The following is a 24,521-nucleotide window of genomic DNA, read 5'->3' as shown; positions in this document are numbered from 1 at the left end:
TAAGTCTACTTTCTGCCATAACGTCTCTATTTGCACTGAATGCAGTTTCACTCATTTTGAATTAGATTATCATTTTAAAGATTTTCTTAGAAAAACACGATTTATGTACAGCACATAATTTCCCAAAAGCAATAGTACATTGTTTGAGAACAAAAGAATAGCCAATATTGAAAGGAATTATAAGTTCTATGACAAATTTATATTTAAAAAATGGCCCAGGAAGGGAATTTTAAATAACAATTAGTGTACCATAATAGTCAAATTAAAACTGGATTTTTAAAATACATTTTGTAACTGAACTAGTGAAAGAAACCTACCTTACAAAACAGTTTTGTGAATGGTTTTAATTGTCTAGATTCTAGTCCAAAAGGCATATTTTCTATTTCTTCTATTAAGATCAATTTATTAACACTGGTGTCACATTTCATCAAGTGCTAAATTCAGGGAAAGAGCTGCTTGGGAGAATGCTGGCTTCCCAGCTCGTCTTACCCTACAGACAGAACAGGTGTAGACAAGAGCAGCTTTCGCAGCGGTCTTCTGATCATGTCCGGTTCGTTTTTTCTGTTCAGCTTGCTTCTTTGCATTCCGCTGCTGGGATTGAAACTTCTGATGCCCACGGGCCATACCTAAGTAAACAATAAAATAATCAATGCAGTCGTATGATTAACTGTTTGTGGGCATATAAACTTGATGGCTACATTATCAGGTACACCTGCTCGTTAATGGAAATATCTAATCAGCCAATCATGTGACAGAAACTCAATGCATTAAAACATGCAGACATGGTCGAGGAGGTTCAGTTGTTCTGACCAAGCATCTGAATGGGGTTAAGAAATGTAATCTAAGTGACTTTGACCATGGAATAATTGTTTGTGCCAAATGGGAGGGGGCGGGGTTTGAGCTTCTCAGAACCTGCTGATCACCTGGGATTTTCACACACAACAGTCTCCGAAGTTTATAGAGAATGGTGTAATAAACAAAAAAACATCAAGTGAGTTGAAGCTTTGTGGGTGAAAACTCCTAAATGAGAGAGGTCAGAGGAGAATGGTCAGACTAGTTCAAGTTGTCAGGAAGACCAAAGCATCTCAAATAATCACGCATTACAACAGTGGTGTGCAGTAGAGCATCTGCACACAACATGTTGAACTTTGAAGTGGATGGGCTACAACAGCAGAAGACCACAAACATACACTCAGTAACCACTTTATTAAGTATAGGAGGTACCTAATAAAGTGGCCACTGAGTTTTGATAGTTCTAATGGCACAGGTATCAGCTCTCATAAGTCCAGTCAATCAAACAGAACAAACACTATTCCTCCCAAATCATCGAATTAATTTTATGACAGAAGGCAGCCATTTAATGCAATCATTTTCCCTGAAGCATGGTGACCATAAATGTATATCACTGTTGTGCTAACCAATATTTCACACAGCTTTAGCATCTGCTTCACTTACCAAAGCTGACAAGTGTAAATGTCTCAAATGGGCAAACTACAAAATCCTTTTTTTTTGTATTTATCATTTTGCACATTTATTGCTATGTCTGCCACCTTCAACTGTAGCCCCCTCAGTTCAGACAAAATTAGATAGATAGATAGATACTTTATTCATCCCCATGGGGAAATTCACTATTTGCCTGTCCAACTAAGCAGATCATTTTGACAAGTTCCTGCCACCTTTCAGTCAAATTATGGACTTAAATCATTGCTTCCTGCTTTTAAAATAAAATTATTCATTTCACTTGGACTTTAATAAGGAGTTCCAAACCCTGAAAAACCCCACTCCACACAGCCTGGGAGAAATAATACATCTGCCAAGTCCATCAAGCAACCAGAACATTTATGATGATCATCAAATTAATTTCAGCAGCTTCTGTTCTGAAGGGCATTACACCTCAACAAAAGTGCTCATTACTTAATACACAAGCAAGCAGGTTCAAAGGAAAAGGTAGGCAATGAAAACTGAGGACTCCAGTTAATTTGGATATGTCAGGACCTGTATATTTTGATAAATTAAGTGGCTGCCCCAATTAGCCGACATTACATTGAAATAGTTAAAAAGGTATAAAAAAGACAAACTACTGTTTAAGTGAAATATAGAACAAATTAGAAACCAATATTACTTCAGTACTACAAAATTGTATTAGTTCCTAATAGTTATCGACAGAGGAATTCATCCAGTGTACGCTACCGTGTTCTTTTGAGTGATTGTAAATGAACAAAATCAGCACAGACACCTAGGGCAGATAACGAACTGCCTTCATATAATGCTTTTGATTATTGCATCTGCTAAATCTTCATTTTTATTGAGATATTCAACATAATTTGTTGATACCTTCAAATTCTTTGTACTTCCTAATATGTAGTGAGAATGTTTCTAGCATTGCCAAGAAGAGAAAATCTGTAGATGCTGGAAATCCAAGCAACACACACAACATGCTGGAGGAACCAAGCAAGCCAGGCAGCATCTATGTTAAAGAGTAAGCAGTCTATGTTTGGGACTGAGACCCTTCATCAGGACTGATGAAGTTCTAATGAACAAACTTGGCCTGAAACATCAACTGTTTACTCTTTTCCTTAGATGCTACGTGGCCAATGAGTTCTTGTGTGTTTCTAACATCTCCAAACCTGAATACTTGAAACTACAGTGAATTATCTTGTGCTTATTTCTCGCCAACTATCAGTGACAAAAATCACTGCTTTTTGAACAGAAACACATTTAACTGACGCTATTTAAAAACTGTGCAGTGTCTAGCGTCAGTCAATGTGGCCATGTGGCCATTGGTTAGAAACTGTTCAGCAACAGTCTGCTGTTCCAACTGAGTGACAGAGTCCCAAATAAAAGGGAATCCTGGCTATTTTCTTGATTGGTTTTTGTTCTTTAAGCGTGGTCCCAAGGAGCTGCCCCAACTAACCTATGGCCCAGTTAACCAGAGTCCACTGTATATAAAATCTCCAACGTAGCCAGACTGATGAAAAAGTGTACTTCTTGGGACAGCAAATAAATTTACTATATTTGAGTTTTGATCTTTATTCTATTACTCCACCTTATCTGCTAGTTTTCCCAAAAGGTCAGGGCATTGTAACCTAGGGGGGACAAAACATCTGAGCTATGTTGAGAGGAAACAAAAGACTGAAACAGAGTTAACAATTGTTCCTCAAAACTACCAACTCTAGAGTTTCTCTAAATGCAATTGTCAGTCATACCTAACTGCCCCAATCACTTTGATAAGGTGTGACTTCACCCATTTACAAACACTATTTTCAACTGCTTTGATTGAGTACCAGTCTGCTTTAATCACTGCAGTACAAGATATTTTCCCATGTTAGAAAAAACAAATACATGCCCAAGAAGTGCCAGGTGAGCTGTCTCAATGACTATCACACAGTCGCACTCCCAATTACTGCAATGAAGTGTTCCGTGAGGTTGGTTAAGACTAGAATCAACTCTTGCAAGGACCTGTACTCACTGATTCACCCTCTACCACAACAGGTCTACAGAAGACACAATCTCACTGGCTTGTCACTCTGCCTTGGAGTACCTAGAAAACAGCAAAACACATGCCATTTATTGATTGCACTTTGGTGTACAATACCAACACTCCTTTAATATTAATCACCACACTTCAAAACCTGGATCTCTATACCTTGATCTGAAACTGGATCCACAACTTCATCAGGAGACAACAGTCCGTTGAGAATTGGTAATAATATCTTCATCTCACTGACAATTAACACAGGCACATTCCAAGGACATTGCTTACCCTACTATTCTACTCTTAAGGCTATTTGGCTAAGCTCCGCTCTAACACCGTCTATAAATTTGCCAGTTTCACCAGTGTTGGTAAAATCTCAGATGGCAACGAGGAGACGTAGAGCATTGAGGTAGATCGGCTGATAGAGTGGCGACGGAACAACCACCTTTCAGTCTCAGTATGTCAGCGAGACCAAGGAATCGATTATGGACTTCAGGAAGGGGAAGCTCGGAGAACACACACTGATCCTCATTGAGCAGTCAGCAGTGGAGAGGGTGAGCAGTTTAAATTCCTGAGTGTAAATATCTCTGAAGATCTATCCTAGTCCCAACACATCTATGCAATCATATAGAAGGCACCCCAGCAACTCATACCTTGTTAGGAACTTTGAGGAGATTTGGACCCCTTATCTATGTAAAAATCTTCTGACATTGGAGAAAGCCCAGAGGAGGCTCACAAGAATGACTCTGGAAATGAAAGGGTTAGTGCACAAGGAGCTCCTGATAGCTCTGGGCTTGTACTCACTGGAGTTTAGAAGAATTAAGGGAAATATTTTGTCGGGCTGCAATCATCACAAGAAGATGTTTGTTGGTGAGATAGAGTGAGGTTTAAAAAGAGCTTGGTGCCTTTTGGAATTTTTTGGCATACTGCAATCACAAAATCTCTTAGGCACTCAGCAGTAACCAATGAAAAGAAGCCTAAGTGGAGTGGACAGTGTTAAGGCTGATTTATACTAGTGTGTACGGGCTACACTGCAGCCTATGCCGTGTCCCTGATTTTCACTTCTGTGTCGCTCTATGCCTAGTGAGCATGCGTTGGTGTGCGGCAAAATGCCAGCTGTCAGTGGGGATTCTATGCCACTGTGCTGAGTTTCTTCGTGAGAGACTTGGACGAGGAAATGCATTTCAAACATTTTCGCATGTCGGCAGGTAGATTTGACGATTTGGTTCATCTATTTCACATTGGTGTACAGACATGGCAGAGAAGAAGCAACCGGAAATGCATAGAAGGAAATGCGATGCTACCAAGCAGACCAATCACAGTTGTTGTGGTCTGCGTCGCTGCAACGCGCGAGTGAGTTTTTTGGGGAGGTACACGTCACCCTACAGCATAGGGTACACAGTACCTATGACGTAGATGCGATGCACAAGTATAAATCAGCCTTTAGAGTGCCAGCTTTGGATTGGAAAGCTTAGGTGAGAACAGGCACAGGCTAGAACTTAAGCTTGAAAAGTAAGAGGTATAACAAGTGTAGGCAGGTTGGTAGTTAGTTAAGGCAGTTGAATGTTCCTCTTGTGAGATGTGCAATTTCAGGGTACCTAACAGTTTCTCTGAGCACTATATCTTCAAGAAGTGCATCCAACTTCATCTCCCAACAAGGTCAAGGAACTGGATCTGGATGCAGTCAGAATCATTCACAAAGCTGAAAAACTCAGATGAGACTTTTACTGAGGTGGTTACACCCAGAGTTGAGGCTTCAGTTAATAGATAGATGACCACTAGGAGAGGCAAGAGATGTAAGCAGTCAGTGCAGAGTTTACTGCTGGGGGGTGGGGAGATGACCTGCTGGGGGAGGCTCCAATACACAGGATTAGAAGAGGCTCCTGAGGGTTGTAGACTGACCCAGTTCCACCATGGTCACAACTCTCCCTAGCAGAGGGCATCCTCAAGAGGCAATGTCTCAAGAAGGTGGCATTCATCATTATTAAGGACCCTCACCATCAAATCCATGCTCTCTTCTCACTATTACCATCAGGAAGGAGGTACAGGAGCCTAAAGATCCACACTCAACAATTGAGAAAGTTTGTTCCCCTCTATCAAATATCTGAACAGCTCATGAACATTCCCTCATTATTCCTTTTTTTGCATGGATTTGAAATTTATAGTTGTTTTTTTCTTTGCACAGTACTGTTGCTACAAAACACCAAATTTCACATAATTACTGACAATAAACCCATCTCTGGAATTATTATTAATGTTGCATATGCTGAGAGAGAGAAAAACTTTGCTTTGCACATCATTTTAAGACATAAGTACACTGTAGTAGATCGTGAGATCAAAAGTTTGTTGCTGTCATACAAGCAGTCTGGTAACAGTGGTATAGAAGTTATCCTTGAGCCTGTTGGGGCACATTTAAGTTTATAATCTTCTGCCCAATGAATGGGGCAGGAGAGAGAATGACTGGGGTGGGGGGGGGGGGCTCATTTGATTAGACTATCTTCTTGAGGCAGCATGAAGTGTAGATAGGGTATATGGTGGGGAGGCTGTTTTTTTGTGATGCACTGAGCTGTATCCACAATTGTAATTTCTTGCAGTCTTGGGTAGAGCTGTACAGGCTGCAATGCATCTGGAGAGGATGCCCTCATGGTGCATCATTAAGAATTGGTGAGGGCCAATGGGGACATGCCAAATTTTGAGGATTAATTGGAAACCTTCTGAGGAAGTAGAGGCACTGATGTGCGTTCTTGGTAAGTGTCTATGTGGTTGGACCAGGACAAGCTAAAGGTGATATTTGAATCTCAACTCTCACTTCAGCAAAGATTAAAGAGATTAAAAGGTCAACTTCGTCACATCTATATCAAAACCTATTATGAAATGCGCTGTTTGTGTCAAATCAAATCAGTGTGGATTGTGCTTGGCTGTCCACAATTGTTGCCATGCTTCCAGCGCCAACAGGGCATGCCCGCAACTCACTAACCCTAACCTGTGTGTCTTTGGAATATGGGAGAAACTGGAACACCCAGAGGAAATCCACAGAGTCACGGGGAGAATGTACAAGCACCTTACAGACAGCAGTGAGAACTGAACCTCATTTGTTGATCGCTAGCTGGCACTAACCACTGTGGTACCATGCCATCATTTTGTCAATGATCTCTGCTTTCTGAGAGGTGACAGTGATGCATATATTCCATTATTTTATTGTGGGGGGGGTGGAATATCTGGATTGTCAGTGACAAGAGCAGATTTTAGAATACCTTTGTCTTTCAGATGTTTAGTACAAGGCCCACCCTTTAGTAAACTTCACCAGATGAGCCAGTGACAAATAGATGAATATGGTCCACCTCACTTCCTGAAATCAATGACAAGCTCTTCTGTTTTGCTGATATTGAGGGAAAACATTTAGTTTCTTGGAAACCAAAAATAATCAAAAGTATGCTGGAAAAGCTCATTATTTGAAATAGTTGAACTTACGTGATGGATCCAGAAGGCACTAATATATCTAGCTGGAAGTTGAAGAGCTGTTTCTAGGTTAGACTGAAATGATAGAAGCTAAGGCACAGATAAAGTCACAGTGGAGATTTAAAGCAACAGGTAACTAAGTACAAAGTAATCCTTGCAACAGGCAAGAGGTGCTCTGCAACATTGTCACCCAATCTGTTGTTGACCAGCAAAAAAAAAAACAGTACTTCATTTGTAAAGTTGATTTGCAAGTCCATGCATTGGGAAGGCAGGAGGTAAAAGAGCAGCAACAACACATCTTGTACCTTGCAATACACACTGTGGAAAAGAAGAATGGCTTTTGTGGAGATAGAGAAATGAAATGCAAGAATAGATCTTCAGAACACTGAGGGGAGAGGGTTAAGTATGCATTAGTAGGAAGAACGATGTCAGTTTTAGAGGGCACTGGGATAGAAAGCCATCTTCTCCTCTTAGGCAGTCAATTATGATCAAGGGTTATTTACTTTTCCAGTTTTAAGAGTTTGAAGGTGGGAGAGGAAGATAATTGGAAAATCACCATCTTTTCCTCAGATGAAGAGATAGCACCCAACAGGGTAGTACTCCAGAAGCTTGATGGTGTCCTTCAGTCACCCATTTTACATCAACACATAGATTCTAGTTTATCTGCACCAAAGCACATATTTTATTTTGAGTAGTCAAGGGCTAGTGATTCTCAGGAATCAAGTTAGGATATTCCATTTCAAGAAGGCTTCGAGTGTAGGCCTCTGTTAGTCTCGATAGACCATGAATTTGCGCCTTGGAGAGTTTCCAGGGCGCAAGCCTGGGCAAGGTTTTTTTTTATAAATGGAAGACAGGTAGTTGCCCAAGCTGCAAGTCTCCCCTCTCCATGCCACCGATGTCATTCAAGGGAAGGGCATTAGGACCCATACAACTTGGCACCGGTGTCGTCGCAGAGCAATGTGTGGTTAAGTGCCTTGCTCAAGGACACACATGCAGTCTCAGCCAAGGCTTAAACTAGTGACCTTCAGATCACTAGATGAACGCCTTAACCACTTGGCCACGTGCCAAGTACATTGCTGAATATTTAAATCTGTAGTGGCCATTCTAAGCACCATGATAGAAGCGGGAAAAATGAGTCAAGAGGTCCATTGTGTTGAATGAAGCTTCTAAGCAAGAGAAACTTCAAAAACATTGGCAGCAGAACAAATTATTTGAGTTAATATCTCAAATGATACTTGAAGGAGCCAATGACATGGAGAACAGGGAATGAGGATTTTGCTTAGAGTGGAGGAGTCAAAATAAAGGATCTCAAAATGTAAATCTTTCACCAAGAGGTCTAACTGAGGGTCTTGCATCAAAGTTATTCCAGACCAGCAAACTAAGTTGTTTTGCAAGCTCCAAGCAGTTAGTGCAAATTCTGGCCACACCAGGTGTTCCTTCACTATACACATGTATTTGCAAATCTACATATAGTCTTTCCCTTTGTAATAATGTGGATCTAGGCCAGTTTTATAGTTGTGCACTGTGAAATGCAGTGATACACAAAATGTTGATTATGTACAACCTGATGAAGGGTCTTGGGCCAAAATGCCAACTGTTTATTCCCCCCTCTATAGGTGCCTCCTGACTTGCAGAGTTAGTCCAGCACAGCATTTTGTGTGTTGCTCAAGATTTGCAGCATCTGTAGAATCTCTTATCTATTGTTATGTATAACTAAAATAGGAGCAGAATTAGGCCATTCTGCCCATCAAATCTGCTTCACCATTTGGTCATAGCTCATTTTGTCAGCAGTTAGGGACTGGGGAGTGAACATACATGGCACATCGTCCGCTCAGGTAGGCAGAATCATATGTTATACCTCGTATAAACACTCAGGGGTCATTTTATTAGGTACATCTGCTCATTAATGCAAATATTTCAGCCATTACAGCAGCAACATAATGCATAAAAGTAGGCAGACATGTTGAAGAGGTTCAGTTGTTTCACAGATCAAACATCAAAATGGGGAAGAATGGGATCTAAGTGACCTTGACCATGGAATGATTGTTGGTGTCATACAAAGGTGTTTGAGTATCTTGGAAATTACTGACCTCCTGCTATTTTCACATACTAACATTCACTAGAGCTTATAGAGCATGGTGCAATAAACAAAACATCCAGCGAGCAACAGTTCTGTGGGTGAAAATGCCTTGTTAATGAGAGAGATCAGAGAAGAATGGGCAGACTGGTTCAAGCTAACAGGAAAGCGACTGTATCGCAAATAACCATGCATTACACCAATGGTGTGCAGAAGCGTATGCACATATCGAACCTTGAAGTGGGTGGGCTTCAGCAGCAGGAAAGCACAAACATACACTCAGTGGCCACTTTATTAGGTACCTCCTGTAGATTCTGACCATTCTCAAAAGGCCACTTGAAAAGGTCCCAAACAAAGGTCGTTATACAAGTCAAGGTCATATGGAACCAGGAGTAAATTAGGGAATGAAATTAGATTGACTGTGGCAAACCATATGGGATAATCATTCCTTTTTTTAAAATGAATAAATGACAGCTACTTCAGGTGTGCTACAAGGATCAGCATTGGGGCCTCCAATATTGAAAATATTATTGACTGGGAATTAGCCATGGTCTTATTAAATGACAAAGCACGTTTGTGACATTTAGAGTCAGAGTCATAGAGTACTCTAGCACAGTAGCAGGCTCTTCTACCCTTCTAGTCTATGACAAACTGTTATTTGGCCTCGCCCCAACAACTCTCACCTGGACCATACCTTTAGACCATACCACACCACCCATGTACTTAACAAATATGTTACAATCAAAACTGTATCCACTAGTTCTGCTGGCAGCTCGTTCCACACTTGCAGCACACTGAATAAAGATGTTCCCCCTCGGGATTCCCTTAAATATTTCACCTTCCAATAGTTCCATTTAATAGAGAATGTATACAATATACAACCTGAAATTCTTGCTCTTCGCAGTCATCCATGAAAACAGAAGAGTACCCCGAAGAATGAGTGACAGTATTCGAACCCCAAAGCCCTCTCCACACACAAGCAGCAGCAAGCATAATCCTTCCCCTCCCCCTTCCCCACTAACTGCAGCAAAAAGCATCACCCACCAAGCAAGCAACATCAAAGCCCTCCAAGAGAGACCATGATCTGCAGTACAACAAAAACCCATCGTTCCCCTGATAATTCAACAAGCCACAGGCTCTCTCACTCCCCAAGGGGCAGAGAGGTGTCGCACAGCGAGAAGGAAGACAAACAAAACAAAACACCAATGACTTGCTGATTGCAATGATAAAGTTTCACCATTAACCATGACCTCTATTTCTAGATTCATCCACCTTAGTGGAAAATGCCTGTTTGAATTAACCCTATCTATACATCTCATAATTTTGAACGATTCTGTCAAATCCTTCTTCATTCTCTTACATTCCAGAGAACAAGGTTTTAACTTATTCAACATTTCGATATAACTCAGGTCCTCCAGACCCAGCAAGATCCTTGTAAATTTTCGCACCTTCTTCAATATTATTGATATCCTTCTTGTCGTTGGTGACAAAAACTGCACACAATACTCCAAATTTGGCCTCTTCAACACAACGTCCTAACTCCTGTACTCAATACTTTGAATTGTGAAGGAAAAAGTGCCAAAAAGCTTTCTTAACAACCCCATCTTCTTGTAATGGATCCACTAACACAGGAATGTATTGAGGCCAAGGTTTTGAAGCTTATTGATTAGTTTTGAGGGGATGATGGTATTGGTTGCTGAGCTGTAGTTGATAAAGAGCATCCTGATGAAAGCATCTTTGCTGTCCTGATGTTCCAGGATTGAGTGACGTGTCAATGACCTGTTGTGGACCTGTTGCTCCAGTACGCAAACTGGAGCGGATTCCAGTCGCTTCTCAGGGACGAGTAGACATGTTTCATCACCAACCTCTCAAAAAAACTTCATCACTGTGGATGTAAGTCCTACTGGATGATAGTCATTGAAGCAGGTTACCACATTTTTCTTGGACAGCAGCATGTGAAACCTGCTTAAAGCAGGTGTTGAGGTAAACCTAAAGTAACAGGGTAAGATCTCGGTGAACACTCCAGCCAGTTGATCAGCATGTGTCTTTATTACTTGGCCAGGTACCCCATCTCCAGCTTCAGGAACGATTATTTCCCTACAACCATCAGGCTCCTGAGCTGGCCTGGATAAGTTTACTCACCTTAACTCTGAACTGATTCTACAACCTATGGACTAATTTTCAAAGACCCTACAACTCATGTTCTCAGCATTAGTTTTTATTTGCACAATTCCACTTTTTCCACAGTGGTTGTGGTTGCCTATTTTTATGTACAGTTTTTCATAAATTCTATTGAATTTCTTTATCTTTCTGTAAATGCTTGTAAGAAAATGAATCTCAAGGTAGCATATGGTATATGTACTTTGATAATAAGTTTACTTTGACTCATTATCCAAAAGTCTATTGATCTGTCTTGAATACAGTATCTGAAATCATGACATTGGAATGAGGAAATTAAAGATTCAGAACTTCGAGCGAAATATTTCTACACTTTAGTCTGCATTACTGAAATATTCATTTTAATAGGTTGACCTGGCTACAAAACTCCAAATCAATTGTGGAAGAATAGCAAGCACATGAACCTTGATTATTAATTGTAATCTGAACACTTTGGTGTAGAGGACAGTATTCTGAGTTCCTTCTCAAGCGAGATAGATCAGCTAGTTGAGTGGTGTTGGAACAATTTTATAGTTTTTTTTATTATTATGTATTGCAATGTACTGCTGCAAAATAATGAATTTCACTACATAGAAAAGCAATATTAAAACTGAATCTGATTTACCAAATGCCCATCAAAACATACAGTGAAATGCATTTGTGTTAATAGCCGACACAACCAACCAGGGATTTGCTGAGGACAGTCCACAAGTGTCGCCACACATTCTGGTACCAACAAAACATGCCCATCATACTTGGCAGAACACCACAGAACAATAAAACAGAACATACTAAGCAACAACAGCAAAACAAGCCCTGTTCCCCCCTGCCACCCATGCAGATACTCAGTCCTCTAACCCCGGAACAGGCCATCTTCAGCCTCCAGCAGACTTGAGGATTCACAGACATTGGGCCTGCGACATCCCCAGTGGATTCGGAGGATATTATGGTATAGCAATACAGTCAAAAATCAAATGAGAGTTTTTCCTCCCAAACATGCTCGGTCATAATTTACTGCGCCTGGTGGGGGAAGGGAAGAGAGAAAACAATACAGACCACCATTTTCCTTGAGCAATAATAGGAAATTACTGCAATTGGAAGGTCAAAATAGCCTCAGCAAAACAGTGACTCAGCTGAATAGGGTAGTAATTTATTGATGACTAGCTCAGAATGCATGAGAATGGCAAATTGTATTAGCAAATTCAACAGCAAACCAAAGTAAGAAAGCTGAATAAGGCAAAAGAAAAGGGATAGAATTGAGACAGGGAAAGAATAAAAATCAATAATTATTGATGCAGTCCTCTGGCCTTTGTTAACTGCAGTCCCAAAGATATCATTCAGTAGAAGCCATGACCTATTGCCGCATTATGAAGACAGAAGCCCCTTCTCCAAAAACAAACAAATAAAATTAATGAAACCATGAGTCAGATTGGAAACATGCCATTTTTGGGAAGATAGCGGCATCTCATAACAAGATGCAATGTGTTAAAACTTTAATTAGACATCTGGCTTTGCTTGAAGTTACTATTATTTACATTTGAAATGACAGCAAATGGGGTGGAACTTGCTGCAAGAAACCAGTTAGTTCTGCACAAACTGTCTTGTCAGGAAACTTGGAACTGATTTAAAGGTTTATAAATTGTTGAAGTGTTTTCAGTAATTAAATTGAATAATTTTTAAAATTATAAATCAATTAAACTTTTAGCAAAGCCTGGGCTTAAACGCTTGTCAATATGAGCTGTTGTGTGGGTGGGTAGGATTCATTGCACACCGTTCACAATCATGCTAATACAGATGACAACACTATTTTGGATTGGGATGGCATTTGTGGACCCAGCAACATTAAAGCTGATGGTTGATTAGTATATCCGTGATGAGTGTAGAGGACTCATTGCCAGCAACAAGCTCTGACTGGAGTGCGGACGAGATGGCAGCTCACCTCTTTGCAGACAGTGGGTTCACAAAAATGGTGTGGAGAAAGATACAAGACCCTATGTCACGGTTCATCCTGAGCAGCTGCGTGAGAGGACTCCATTCCGAGGTACACACATGGAAACTAACATCAAGTGCTGCTGGCAGTTATCATCAACTCAGTGAAAGACTCCCTTTGACTGCCCAAATCTTGGTCTGCAAGCACAGACATGGCCGAGGAGGAATGTAGACATCACAAGGACATGGTGGGGAAGGACCACTGCATAGGGTTCTTCTGCTACTGGAGAGGGAGGGACTGGGTTGGGTGATGAAGCCCCTCAATTATTGTAGCTGTCCACCACTCCAGGAGGCTGCACAAATGGCAACAATGCCATTAGTGTGTAGGGATGTAAAAGAACAGTACTGAAAGTATTGACTATGAATGGAAAGGCATGGCATGATTTATTCTTGGAAATTAACTGCACACATAATATAAAAAGTTATTTTGATAAAAATAAATACAAGGTTAGATCTGGAAGATAGAAAGCTTGCTACCATTAACAGAAATGAAATTCAGCTGAAATGGGCAAAAAGGGATGTAGACCAATCAGGTATTTTCTAGCAACCAGGGAAACTACAGGAATTGAGTTACAGTATGTTATAAACTACATAAAAATGGAGCCATTAATAATCCTGTGAACAAGGTAACCTTAACCTTGAGGCTGAGTTAATCAAGCAGCAAGGCACTAGTAACTTTGAAGCAAATCCTGGACAATGAAGTAGCAGATGCACCAACTCTAGTAAGCATTAAGTGTCAAAATGCAAATTAACTAATCTTCCATGTTTTTTTGAATGGGAATTAAAAATGGCTCCTCAAGTTTAATTTCCATTAACTTAATTGTGTACAGTTCTGGTCACCGAATTATAGGAAAGATATCAATAAATTAGAGAGAGTGCAGAGATGATTTACTAGGATATTACCTGGGTTTCAGCACTTAAGTTACAGAGAAAGGTTGAACAAGTTAGGTCTCTATTCATTGGAGCGTAGAAGGTTGAGGGGGGATTTGATCGAGGTATTTAAAATCTTGAGAGGGATAGATAGAGTTGACGTGAATAGGCTGTTTCCATTGAGAGTAGGGGAGATTCAAACGAGAGGACATGATTTGAGAGTTAGGGGGCAAAAGTTTAAGGGAAACACGAGGGGGTATTTCTTTACTCAGAGAGTGATAGCTGTGTGGAATGAGCTTCCTGTAGAAGTAGTAGAGGCCAGTTCAGTTGTGTCATTTAAGGTAAAATTGGATAGGTATATGGACAGGAAAGGAGTGGAGGGTTATGGGCTGAGTGCGGGTAGGTGGGACTAGGTGAGATTAAGAGTTCAGCACGGACTAGGAGGGCCGAGATGGCCTGTTTCCGTGCTGTGATTGTTATATGGTTAAAATAGGTGATACATTATAGATGTAATAGGCAGGCACTACAGTACTGTAACAGCGCGAGGGTGCTTTGGAGTTCAATTCCAACACCGCTTGTACTCTGGGAGTTTGCACATTCTCTCTGTGAACTGTGTAGGTTCCCTTCAGGTGCTCTGGGTTTCTCCCACAGTCCAAAGGCATACTGGTTACTAGGTTAATTGGTCATTGTAAACAGTCCTGCGATTAGGCTAGTGTTACACAGGCGGGTTGCTGGGTGGTGCAGCTCAGTGGCCCGAAAGGGCTGGTTTTGTGCTGCATCTCTAAATAAAGTAATTAAAAAGTATCCTGAAGTGAGATCATGCAATTAGAGAAAGTCCTAAACACTAGCCTCTACAAGAATTTAACTGCAGCATCAAACCTATACTTCTGCTGTGTGACAAAATACTGATCACCAATACTGATTACTCTGGAGTGTTAGGAAACTGTGCCTCGTCTTTCAGTTCAATTATGCAGTGACCCACATGAAAAGTGCAAATGTGGAACAGAAATGGGTTGCCTGCAACTTCTGTAGAAAAGTGATTTTTGTTTGTATCTGCATTCCATTCCTTGGGGTTTTTCCACCCATTCATTATATGTGGGCAGAAAACTGCCTGTCGAATAGAAGCAGAAAATTTTAACCTCGTTAACCAATTCACACTTGAACAAAAGGTGAGGTTTAGAAAAGTGAAATACAACCCAGAAGCAATACCCTTAAAAGTAAGAAGAGGCTCACATCCAAAGACATACTGGAGTAATTGTTATAGAAATTAAGCTAAATTTAATTGATCTATTACTATTGCAAGTCTGTGTTCTTGATAAAATCTTTTACAGAAAATGGTACAAGTACAGTTGAATCAAGTTCGTTAAGGCAAGTAGCAGACTAGACACTGGTCCCTGAATGTTTGTCTAGCTCATATCTACGAAGTGTGCTGCCACAAGAAAACAGTATTGATCAAGGACCCCCACCATCCAAGCCTTGCTCTCTTTTTGCAGCTTCCGTAGGGAAGAAGGCTCCTGGACCCCGGGTATCACACCGCCAGGTTCGGTAACAGTTATTACTCTTCCACCATCAGCCTCCTGAACCAAGACTTTTTAAATGTCATTTCCAGTACACAAAGTGTAAAGGTGAACAAAGTAATTGTTACTCAGAATCCAATGCAGCACAAAAAACACAATAAGATAAAGAACACTAATAAAAAAATGTAAATACATAAGATGCTTATAAACATAGATTGATTGTATGTCCATAAAGTGATGCTAAGCAGATGGGAGTCTGTACATAAGGTGACTTGACAGGAATTTATAAAGTTTTGGTGGTGTTGGTAGGGGTTGTGGATGGGCGGGTTAGTGGGTGGAGGTGCTGATCAGTCTTGCTGCTTGGAGAAAGTAACTGATTTTGAATCTGGTGGACCTGACGTGGATTCTAAATGCCTCCTCCCTAATGGGAGAGGGACAAACATTGCATGAGTGGGATGAGTGGTCGTAGGATCCTTTGTGATGTTACTGGCCTTTCTTTGGCACCTTTTTGTATATGTGCCATAGATAACAGGAAGGCTGGTGCCATTGCTGTCCTGGGCAGTTTTGACTATCCCATTGTGGAGCTTTCCTGTCCACTGCAGTGCAGTTTCCATACCATGCAGTGATGCAGCATGTTAGGATGCTCTCTACTGTGCATCTGTAGAATGACATGAGTGTATAGGTACATAGTCCAGCTCTCCTCAGCCCGCTCAGAAAGTAGAGGTGTTGATGAGCTTTCTTGATTGTGTCAAATGTTTTCTGGGACCTTGAGAGGTTGTGTGAGATGTGCACTCCCAGGAGTTTGAAACTGCGCACAGTTTCCACTGCTGTGCCGCTGATGTAAAGAGGGTGCGAGTTCTCCTGACGTTGCTAACCATCTCCCTTTCTTGTTAATCTTGAGGAAAAGGTTATTTGCCTGACAGCAAGCCACAAGCTCTTTCACCTCCTCTCTGTAGCCAGCATGGATAACTTCACTCATCTCCACTGAACTGAGTCTACAACCCATGGACTGATGTTCAAGGACTCTAGAACTCATTCTTAGTATAATTTATTTACATTTACACAGTTTGTCCTCATTTGCACATTGGTTGTCAATTTTGGTGTAGGTTTTACATAAATTCTATTGCATTTCTGTTCTGTGTATGCCTGCAAGAAAAGTGAATCTCAGGGTAATATATAGTGACGTATATACTTTGATAATAAATTTACTTTGAATGTTTAGGTAATGGACTGCTTCATTTACACAGCTGTTGCAAATATTGCTGATTGCACAAACATTCGCTCTGACCTTGAGGAAGCAGGTCCCTGAGAGGACTAACCTCTGATCAACATTTTCTTTGGCGAGGTGCAACTCCAACCAATGGAACATTTTCCTATTGATGCTCATTGGCTCCAGATTTACTAAGTAAATGTCTGTAAAGTAACTTCTAGACATTGAAACAGCAGATGCACCAACAACAGTAAAGACTGACTGTCAAAATGCAGAGGATCCAATCTTTAATGCTCTTCCAATTCAGGTTCTGGTTTCATTGTCATTCAACCACACACATGTACAGAGCTAAATGAAACACCATTCCTCCGGGCCCAAGGTGCAAAACACAGTACAGTCAGTCACACACAGCACATGTAGTTCTGATAGCACATACAGTCACAAAATCGTATCAGGACAAGTCCTTGTGTGGCATGACCTGAAGTTTGGTGGTGGATGGAATGTTGTCCTGGAGCTATGTTTCTGCAAGAACAAGCACACCACAGTCACTCATCTTGTGCTGGATCAGTCCGATATGAAGGCAATCCAGCTCGTCTTCCACAGAGTGAACACTAGAGAGCAGCCCAGAAGGGAGAGCTGGCCTGTAGGGACAGCCCTCAAACCAGCATGGATTTCAGTTCGCCTGTCGCACCTTTGATTAGGAATTTTGATTAATGTTTTAAACTCTTTTGATTAGGAATTTAAAACAGCTCTTCAGGTTTTATTTCCTATTAGTTTAAAAGATGTTATACATTATCCTGTTGCAGGGTCTCGGCCTGAAACATCAACTACAGGTGTCCCCCGCTTTCAGAATGTTCACTTTACGCAACTTCGCTTTTACGAAAGACTTACATTAGTACCTGTTTTTGCTAACCGAAAGAGGATTTTCGCTTTTACGATAAAAGACGCCCGCTTTAAGCTTGTGTTTACCCCGAGGAAGACTACCATGACTGTGAAGCATTGCACGGGCAGGTGTGTGCGCATGTGTGTACGTGCCGATTTTTTTTCTACAAATCGGTTTTGGCTCAACCTTCCCGATTCTGGTAAGTGAAACTGCACTGTATTATTTCTACTTTATACAGTTGTGTATTTATATCATTCCTGCTTTTACTATATGTTAGTGTTATTTTAGGTTTTAAGTGCTATTTGGTATGATTTTTTGGGTCTGGGAAAACTCAAAAATTGTTCCCATATAAATTAATGGTAATTGCTTCTTTGCTTTACGCCATTTTGACTTACGAACGGTTTCATAGGAACGCTCTACCTTCGGATAGCGGGGAAACCTGTATTTCTCTGCATAGATACTGCCTGATGTGCTGAGATCCCCCAGCATTTGGTGTGTGTTGCTTTAGATTTCTAGCAGAATCTCACGTTGAATAATTATTCTAACACAAGGTCATGCAACTACAGCAAGTCCTAAACACTGACCTTGACAAGACTGCAACTGTGTAATCAAACCAATTATACTTCTGTGTATCAAAACACTGATAACCAACTGGTATTGCAGTACATGTATTAGTGGTAACAAATGTTACCACTAATCAACAAAAAAGTACAACTCCAACCCATGGAACATTTTCCTATTGACGCTCATTAGCTCCAGATTTACCAAGTTCTTTGTAACTGAGCTCTATCAAGTGTCTCTAATTTATTTTGTTCTCCAAGCTCTTTCAGCAATGATGGGAATCTCATGAGAAAACCAAGATGGATCATCTACTTCGCAGTAATAACTTAACATTGTAAAGATTAAATCGATAAAGATTAGTTTTACTTGTCACACGTACATCAAAACATACTGAAATGTTTCGATTGCGTCAAATCAAATCCATGAGGAATCTGCCGCGCTTCCGATGCCAACACATGTCCACAACTTGCCCGTACAACTTTGGAATGTGGGAGGAAACCTACGTGGCCACAGGGAGAATGTACAAACTCCTTAAAGACAACAGCTGGAATTCAACCATACCTTACAGCTGGGAGCTGTAAAGCATTGTATTAACTGGGTCGCCACTGTGCCACCTGTAAAAGCACAGGCCCGTCTTGCAGTCAACTGTTGTGCCCTGCAGTTGTTGAGGATAGGAAGCTCCTATGACATCCTATTAGCTATTCAATCCTCCACCATCTTTAGCGATAGAGGCATGTAGAAGGCCATCAAGGTAGAGACTGGTGAAATACACTCAGTTGCCACTTTAATAGGTACCTCCTGTAACAAAGTGGCTACTGCGTGCATGTTCATGGCTTTCTGCTACTGTAGCCCATCCACTTCAAAAAATCTTCTGCACACCACTATTGTAATGTGTGGTTACAAAGCTACTGTCAGCTTGAACCAGTCTGGCTATTTGATTCTAACCTCTCAGGCTAAAAGGTGCTTTTTGCCTACTGAACTGCTGTTCACTGGATATTTTTTCCACACTATTCTCTGTAAACTCTAGAGACTTGTGTGAAAATCCCAGGAGACCAGCAGTTCCTAAGAAACTCAAATCATCCTGTCTGGCACTAACAATCATTCCACAGTCCGTCACTTAGATCACATATCGCCCCATTTTGATGTTTGGTCTAAACAGCTGAACTTCTTGATATTTGCTTGCACAAGTGTTTGGAGGATTAGGTATTTACATTATTCAGCAATTGTACAGGTGCATCTAATAAAACGGCTACTGAGTTTATATTCATACAAAATGCTGGTGGAACACAGCAGGCCAGGCAGCATCTATAGGAAGAAGCAATGTCGACGTTTCGGGCCTGTTATGCCTGTAACAAAGAGAGAACGATCCTGGACACTGCCATAACATCAAACAGATTAGCTTCTGGAGGATAGTAGGCTCCACACCAACCAGCAACCTGTCATTTGCTGCTGAAATCATCATGCATCTTGCAAAAAATACAATTACACTCAAGCTGATTAAACCAACAGCAACATGTAGACCATGAAGAAGCCAGAATGTTCTGCAGTGGCAAGAGCTAGACAGGCGAAAAGGCTTAAATCTAGTTTGGCATCTCCTTGTAGGAGAAGGTAACTGACAGAGATCTTGGAACAGCCAGGCCCATCAACATACCTTCACATTTGCAGCTATGTTCATCTGTGATGAAAGTGTGTTCCCACATTCATTCTGTACAATAGACTGGCCACCAGATTACAAGGTGCTCAATGCCCAATCTTCTATTACTAGGCCGAAGACAAGATGGAAAACAGATACTCATGGAAAGCAAGTCCATTCGATGACCACTGTTCAAGACATCAGAAGAGGCTCGGAGAAGGTGAAAAATCAGCTGGCTGATAAGCCACCCAGATAAAGAAGTGGCAAATTTACACAGTCTTCATGTGTTCCGTATGGGGTAGAGACCGCCAACAGGCGAGATTTAAGGATGGTGTGTTGCCTCTCTGGTGCTAGGATCCAGGACATCACAGACCGATTGCAGGGAATCCTCAAGGGTGAAGGTGAACAGCCAGAAGTGGTAGTGCATGTCAGCACAAATGACATCGGGAAGAGGAGGAAGGACATTTTGCAGCAGGACTTCAGAGAACTCGGAAGAAGGCTGAAAAGCAGGACTTCCAGGGTGGTCATCTCTGGTTTGCTTCCAGTTCCTCGTGCTGGAGAGGGCAGGAACAGGGAGATAATGGATCTGAATGTGTGGCTGAGGAACTGGTGCAGGAAGCAAGGTAGGGATGAATTGTACATAAGGGACGGGTTACACCTTAATAGGCGGGGGGCCAGCATTCTGGCAGACAGGTTTGTCACTGCAACACGGATGTGTTTAAACTAAGTAGTGGGTGGGGAGGGAGGGGATGAACTGGAAATATAAGGATGGAGTTAAAGGGAAAGTGAAAATAAGAGAAGTTAAAAAGGACAACAGAATCAATGGAGTAGAAAGCTCAAGAAGAGATCATACAGTATGGCCAAGTGAAATAGGAATTGATATGAAAGGAGAGGGGAGTAACGAATTAAAAGTATTATATATGAATGCACGAAGTATAAGGAATAAAGTAGATGAGCTTGAGGCTCAGTTGGAAATTGGCAAGTACGATGTTGTGGGAATAACACAGACATGGCTTCAAGCGGACAGGGCCTGGGAAATGAATATTCAAGGATATACATCTTATCGAAAGGACAGACTGACTGGCAGAGGGGGTGGGGTGGCTCTGTTGGTGAGGAATGATATTCAGTCCCTTGCGAGGGGGGACATAGAATCAGGGGATGTGGAGTCAGTATGGATAGAACTGAGAAATTCTAAGGGTAGAAAGACCCTAATGGGAGTTATCTACAGGCCCCCAAACAGCAGTCTGGATGTAGGGTGTAAGTTGAATGAAGAGTTAAAATTGGCATGTCGCAAAGGTAATGATACAGTTGTCATGGGGGATTTCAAAATGCAGGTAGACTGAGAGAATCAGAATGGTACTGGATCCCAAGAAAGGGAGTTTGTGGAGTGCCTCTGAGATGGATTCTTAGAACAGCTTGTACTGGAACCTACCAGGGAGAAGGCAATTCTAGATTTAGTGTTGTGCAATGAACCGGATTTGATCAGGGACATCGAGGTAAAAGAACCATTAGGAGATAGTGACCATAATATGATATGAGATTTGAGAAGGAGAAGGGAAAATCAGATGTATCAGTATTACAGTTGAACGAAGGGAACTATGGAGCTATGAGGGAGGAGCTGGCCAAAGTTCAATGGAACAATACCCTAGCAGGGAAGACAGTAGAACAATGGTAGGTATTTCTGGGAATAATGTAGAAGGTGCAGGATCAGTTCATTCCAAAGAGGAAGAAAGATCTTAAGGGGAATAAGGGCCGTGGCTGATGAGGGAAGTAAAGGGCAGTATAAAAATACAGGAGAAGAAGTATAACATAGCAAAGATGAGTGGGAAACCGGAGGACTGGGAAGCTTTTAAAGAGCAACAGAAGATAACAAAAAAGGCAATACACCAAGAAAAAATGAGGTACGAAGGTAAACTAGCCAAGAATATAAAGGAGGATAGTAAAAGCTTCTTTAGGTATGTGAATAGCAAAAAAATAGTTAGGACCAAAATTGGGCCATTGAAGACAGAAAAGGGTGAATTTATTATGGGGAACAAGGAAATGGCAGACGAGTTGAACAAGTACTTTGGATCTGTCTTCACTAGGGAAGACACAAACAATCTCCCAGATGTAATAGTGGCCAAAGGAACTAGGGTAAAGGATGAACTGAAGGAAATTTATATTAGGCAAGAAACGGTGTTGGATAGACTGTTGAGTCTGAAGGCTAATAAGTCCCTGGGACCTGATGGTCTGCATCCCAGGGTACTTAAAGAGGTGGCTCTAGAAATCATGAACGCATTGGTAATCATTTTCCAATGTTCTATAGATTCAGAAACAGTTCCTGCTGATTGGAGGGTGGCTAATGTTGTCCCACTTTTCAAGAAAGGAGGGAGAGCGAAAACAGTGAATTATAGACCGATTAGCCTGACGTCAGTGGTGGGAAAGATGCTGGAGTCAATTATAAAAGAGGAAATTACGACACATTTGGATAGCAGTAGAAGGATCAGTCCGAGTCAGCATGGATTTATGAAGGGAAAATCATGCTTGACTAACCTTCTGGAGTTTTTTGAGGATGTAACTATGAAAATGGAGGCCAAGTCTCTGGATGCATTCAAGAGAGAGTTAAATAGAGCTCTTATAGATAGCAGGGTCAAGGGATATGGGGAGAGGGCAGGAACAGGGTACTGATTGTGTATGATCAGCCATGATCACAGTGAATGGCGGTGCTGGCTAGAAGGGCCAAATGGCCTACTCCTGCACCTACTGTCTATTGTCTATTGCCAATCCAGAATGTGGCACCTCAGTAAGGCAGATAAAAGAAAATACATGAGACTGGTGATACTTAACCACTGATTGTGGGAATATCTTCTTCACATTTATTCAAAATAGTTTATACAAATTTCAAACATAAAATTTTGCAACACACACACACAAAATCCTGGAGGAACACAGCAAATCAGGCAGCAGCGATGGACAGGAAGACCCTTCATCCAGATTGGAAAGGAAGGGGATAAAAGGCAGAATAAGACAGAGGTGGAAAGAATGACTGCAAGCTGGCAAGTATTAGGTGAGACCTAGCGAGGGGGAAGGTGCGTGGGTGGGTGAGGAAAGGGGAATGATGCGAGAAGCTGGGAGGTGATAGGTTGAAGAGCTAAGGAGCTCATGTGGCCTCCTGGGATGATATTAACTTCAAGAGTTTGAGGAGATTCTACCCTGGAATTAGTCCCTCAAAGTCCAGGAACAGAAGGACCCAAGACTGCAGTCCTTCCCTTCAGAACATCCGTAAGCACATACTCGTGCATTTGGAATGTGCCAGGCAGCAGTATTCCTTAACTGCATTGATGCAATTTCAGTTGCACTTAACGTCTGTGTCGTTGTTTCACTGGGTGAAGATCAGAGCGTCTTCTGCCGTTTGATAAATCACAAGGCACCTTGCATGCTTCTCCAGCTCCCTTTTCCCAAACAGTCTGCAAAGAGATGGGTGAACATTTTATCCTTCGAGAAGGCAGCATGCAATGGGGGTGAGATTTTGACTGTGCAGGAAGGATCTAGCAGTAAGGGCCCCTCTTCCCGGCATTTCACAAGGTCTTGTGCTTGATGGCAAATTCGGGCAATGAGACATTCTCCCAGATCATTTGGATGATCTTTTCAGGGAACCATCCACAGTATCTATTGTGTGTTTGTCCTACAGTGACTGCAGGGCATTCTCCACTCACCACTGTATGATAGAACCAGTGGTTCAAGATGTTTTAGTAAAAGAACTTCCTGCATGAAGGATATGTAGTGCAGCAACATCCAACTGACTGGGATATGGTGCACCAAAGGGGGCAGAGACAATGGCAGTTGGTGGCTGTGTACTTAAGTTCCAGACCTGATGCACCTACAACACAAAGGTAACCACCAGGACAACGGCTACGCTGGGATGCCTTTCTCCTGCTATCCTACAGTTTCATGGCAGAAGTTCAGCAGATGTACAAGGCATCAGTGACTGCCGAGGCATTTCAAAGCCAAAGTAAATGTATTATCAAAGCACATATATACTACCCTGACATTTGTTGTCTTACTAGCATTTACAGGAAAAGAAATACAACAGAATTTATGAAAAACCATACATAAGAGTAACAATGTGCATACATTAAACCAAGTTCTCAACTGTAAGGTCAGAATCCTAGACAACTTCAAAGAAAATCTTTGCATATACTAGCCAATATATCCCTCACTCAATGTACAAAAGCAGATCATAATTACATTACTGAACACGGACTTCGTTTGCAAACATGGTTGACACATTTTTTACATTACAATGGTGGTGAATGGAAGAGCAGACTTGATGGGCCAAATGGCCTGGTTCTGCTCCTATATGTTACAGTCTCATGATGTAATTCAAAAGACAATTCGTTGGCTGCAAACTAATTTGGGGATTTCTTGAAATGAAATTAATGCAATTATTTTATTTATTGAGATACAATGTGGAATAAACCATTCTGGCCTTTCAAGCCACACCGCCTAGCAATCCTTGGATTTAACCTTAGCCTAATTCCAGGACAATTTACAACGAACAATTAATGTACCAAACAGTACACCTTTGGACAGTTGGAAGAAACCACAGCACCCGGAGGAAACCCACGCCATCACAGGGTGAACGTACAAACTCACTGCAGGCAGTGGCAGGAACTGAACCCGGGTTGCCTGTACTGTAAAGCGTTGTGCT

The 24,521-nt window shown here is 41.5% G+C and overlaps 1 protein-coding gene across 4 annotated transcripts in view; it reads right to left on the bottom strand.

The window, feature by feature from the left end:
- Window positions 1-24,521, bottom strand: part of LOC140730643 (zinc finger protein 706) — a 33,041-nt gene that overhangs the window by 5,295 nt on the left and 3,225 nt on the right. For 2 of the 4 annotated variants that reach the window (XM_073051377.1, XM_073051394.1), the window contains one exon: window positions 490-626. In XM_073051377.1, the coding sequence (XP_072907478.1) occupies window positions 490-624 (135 nt within the window). In that variant the 5' untranslated portion in view covers window positions 625-626. Of the gene's footprint in view, window positions 1-489; window positions 627-3,469; window positions 3,542-19,849; window positions 19,914-24,521 lie in introns of those variants that run through there. The other 2 variants (XM_073051385.1, XM_073051367.1) reach the window with 2 other exon arrangements.

The sequence above is a fragment of the Hemitrygon akajei genome, chromosome 1, assembly GCF_048418815.1.
Source record: "Hemitrygon akajei chromosome 1, sHemAka1.3, whole genome shotgun sequence".
In the NCBI taxonomy this organism is placed as follows: domain Eukaryota; kingdom Metazoa; phylum Chordata; class Chondrichthyes; order Myliobatiformes; family Dasyatidae; genus Hemitrygon; species Hemitrygon akajei.
The sequence above is the reverse complement of the archived record's forward strand: the minus strand, read 5'-3'. Positions and strand labels throughout refer to the sequence as shown.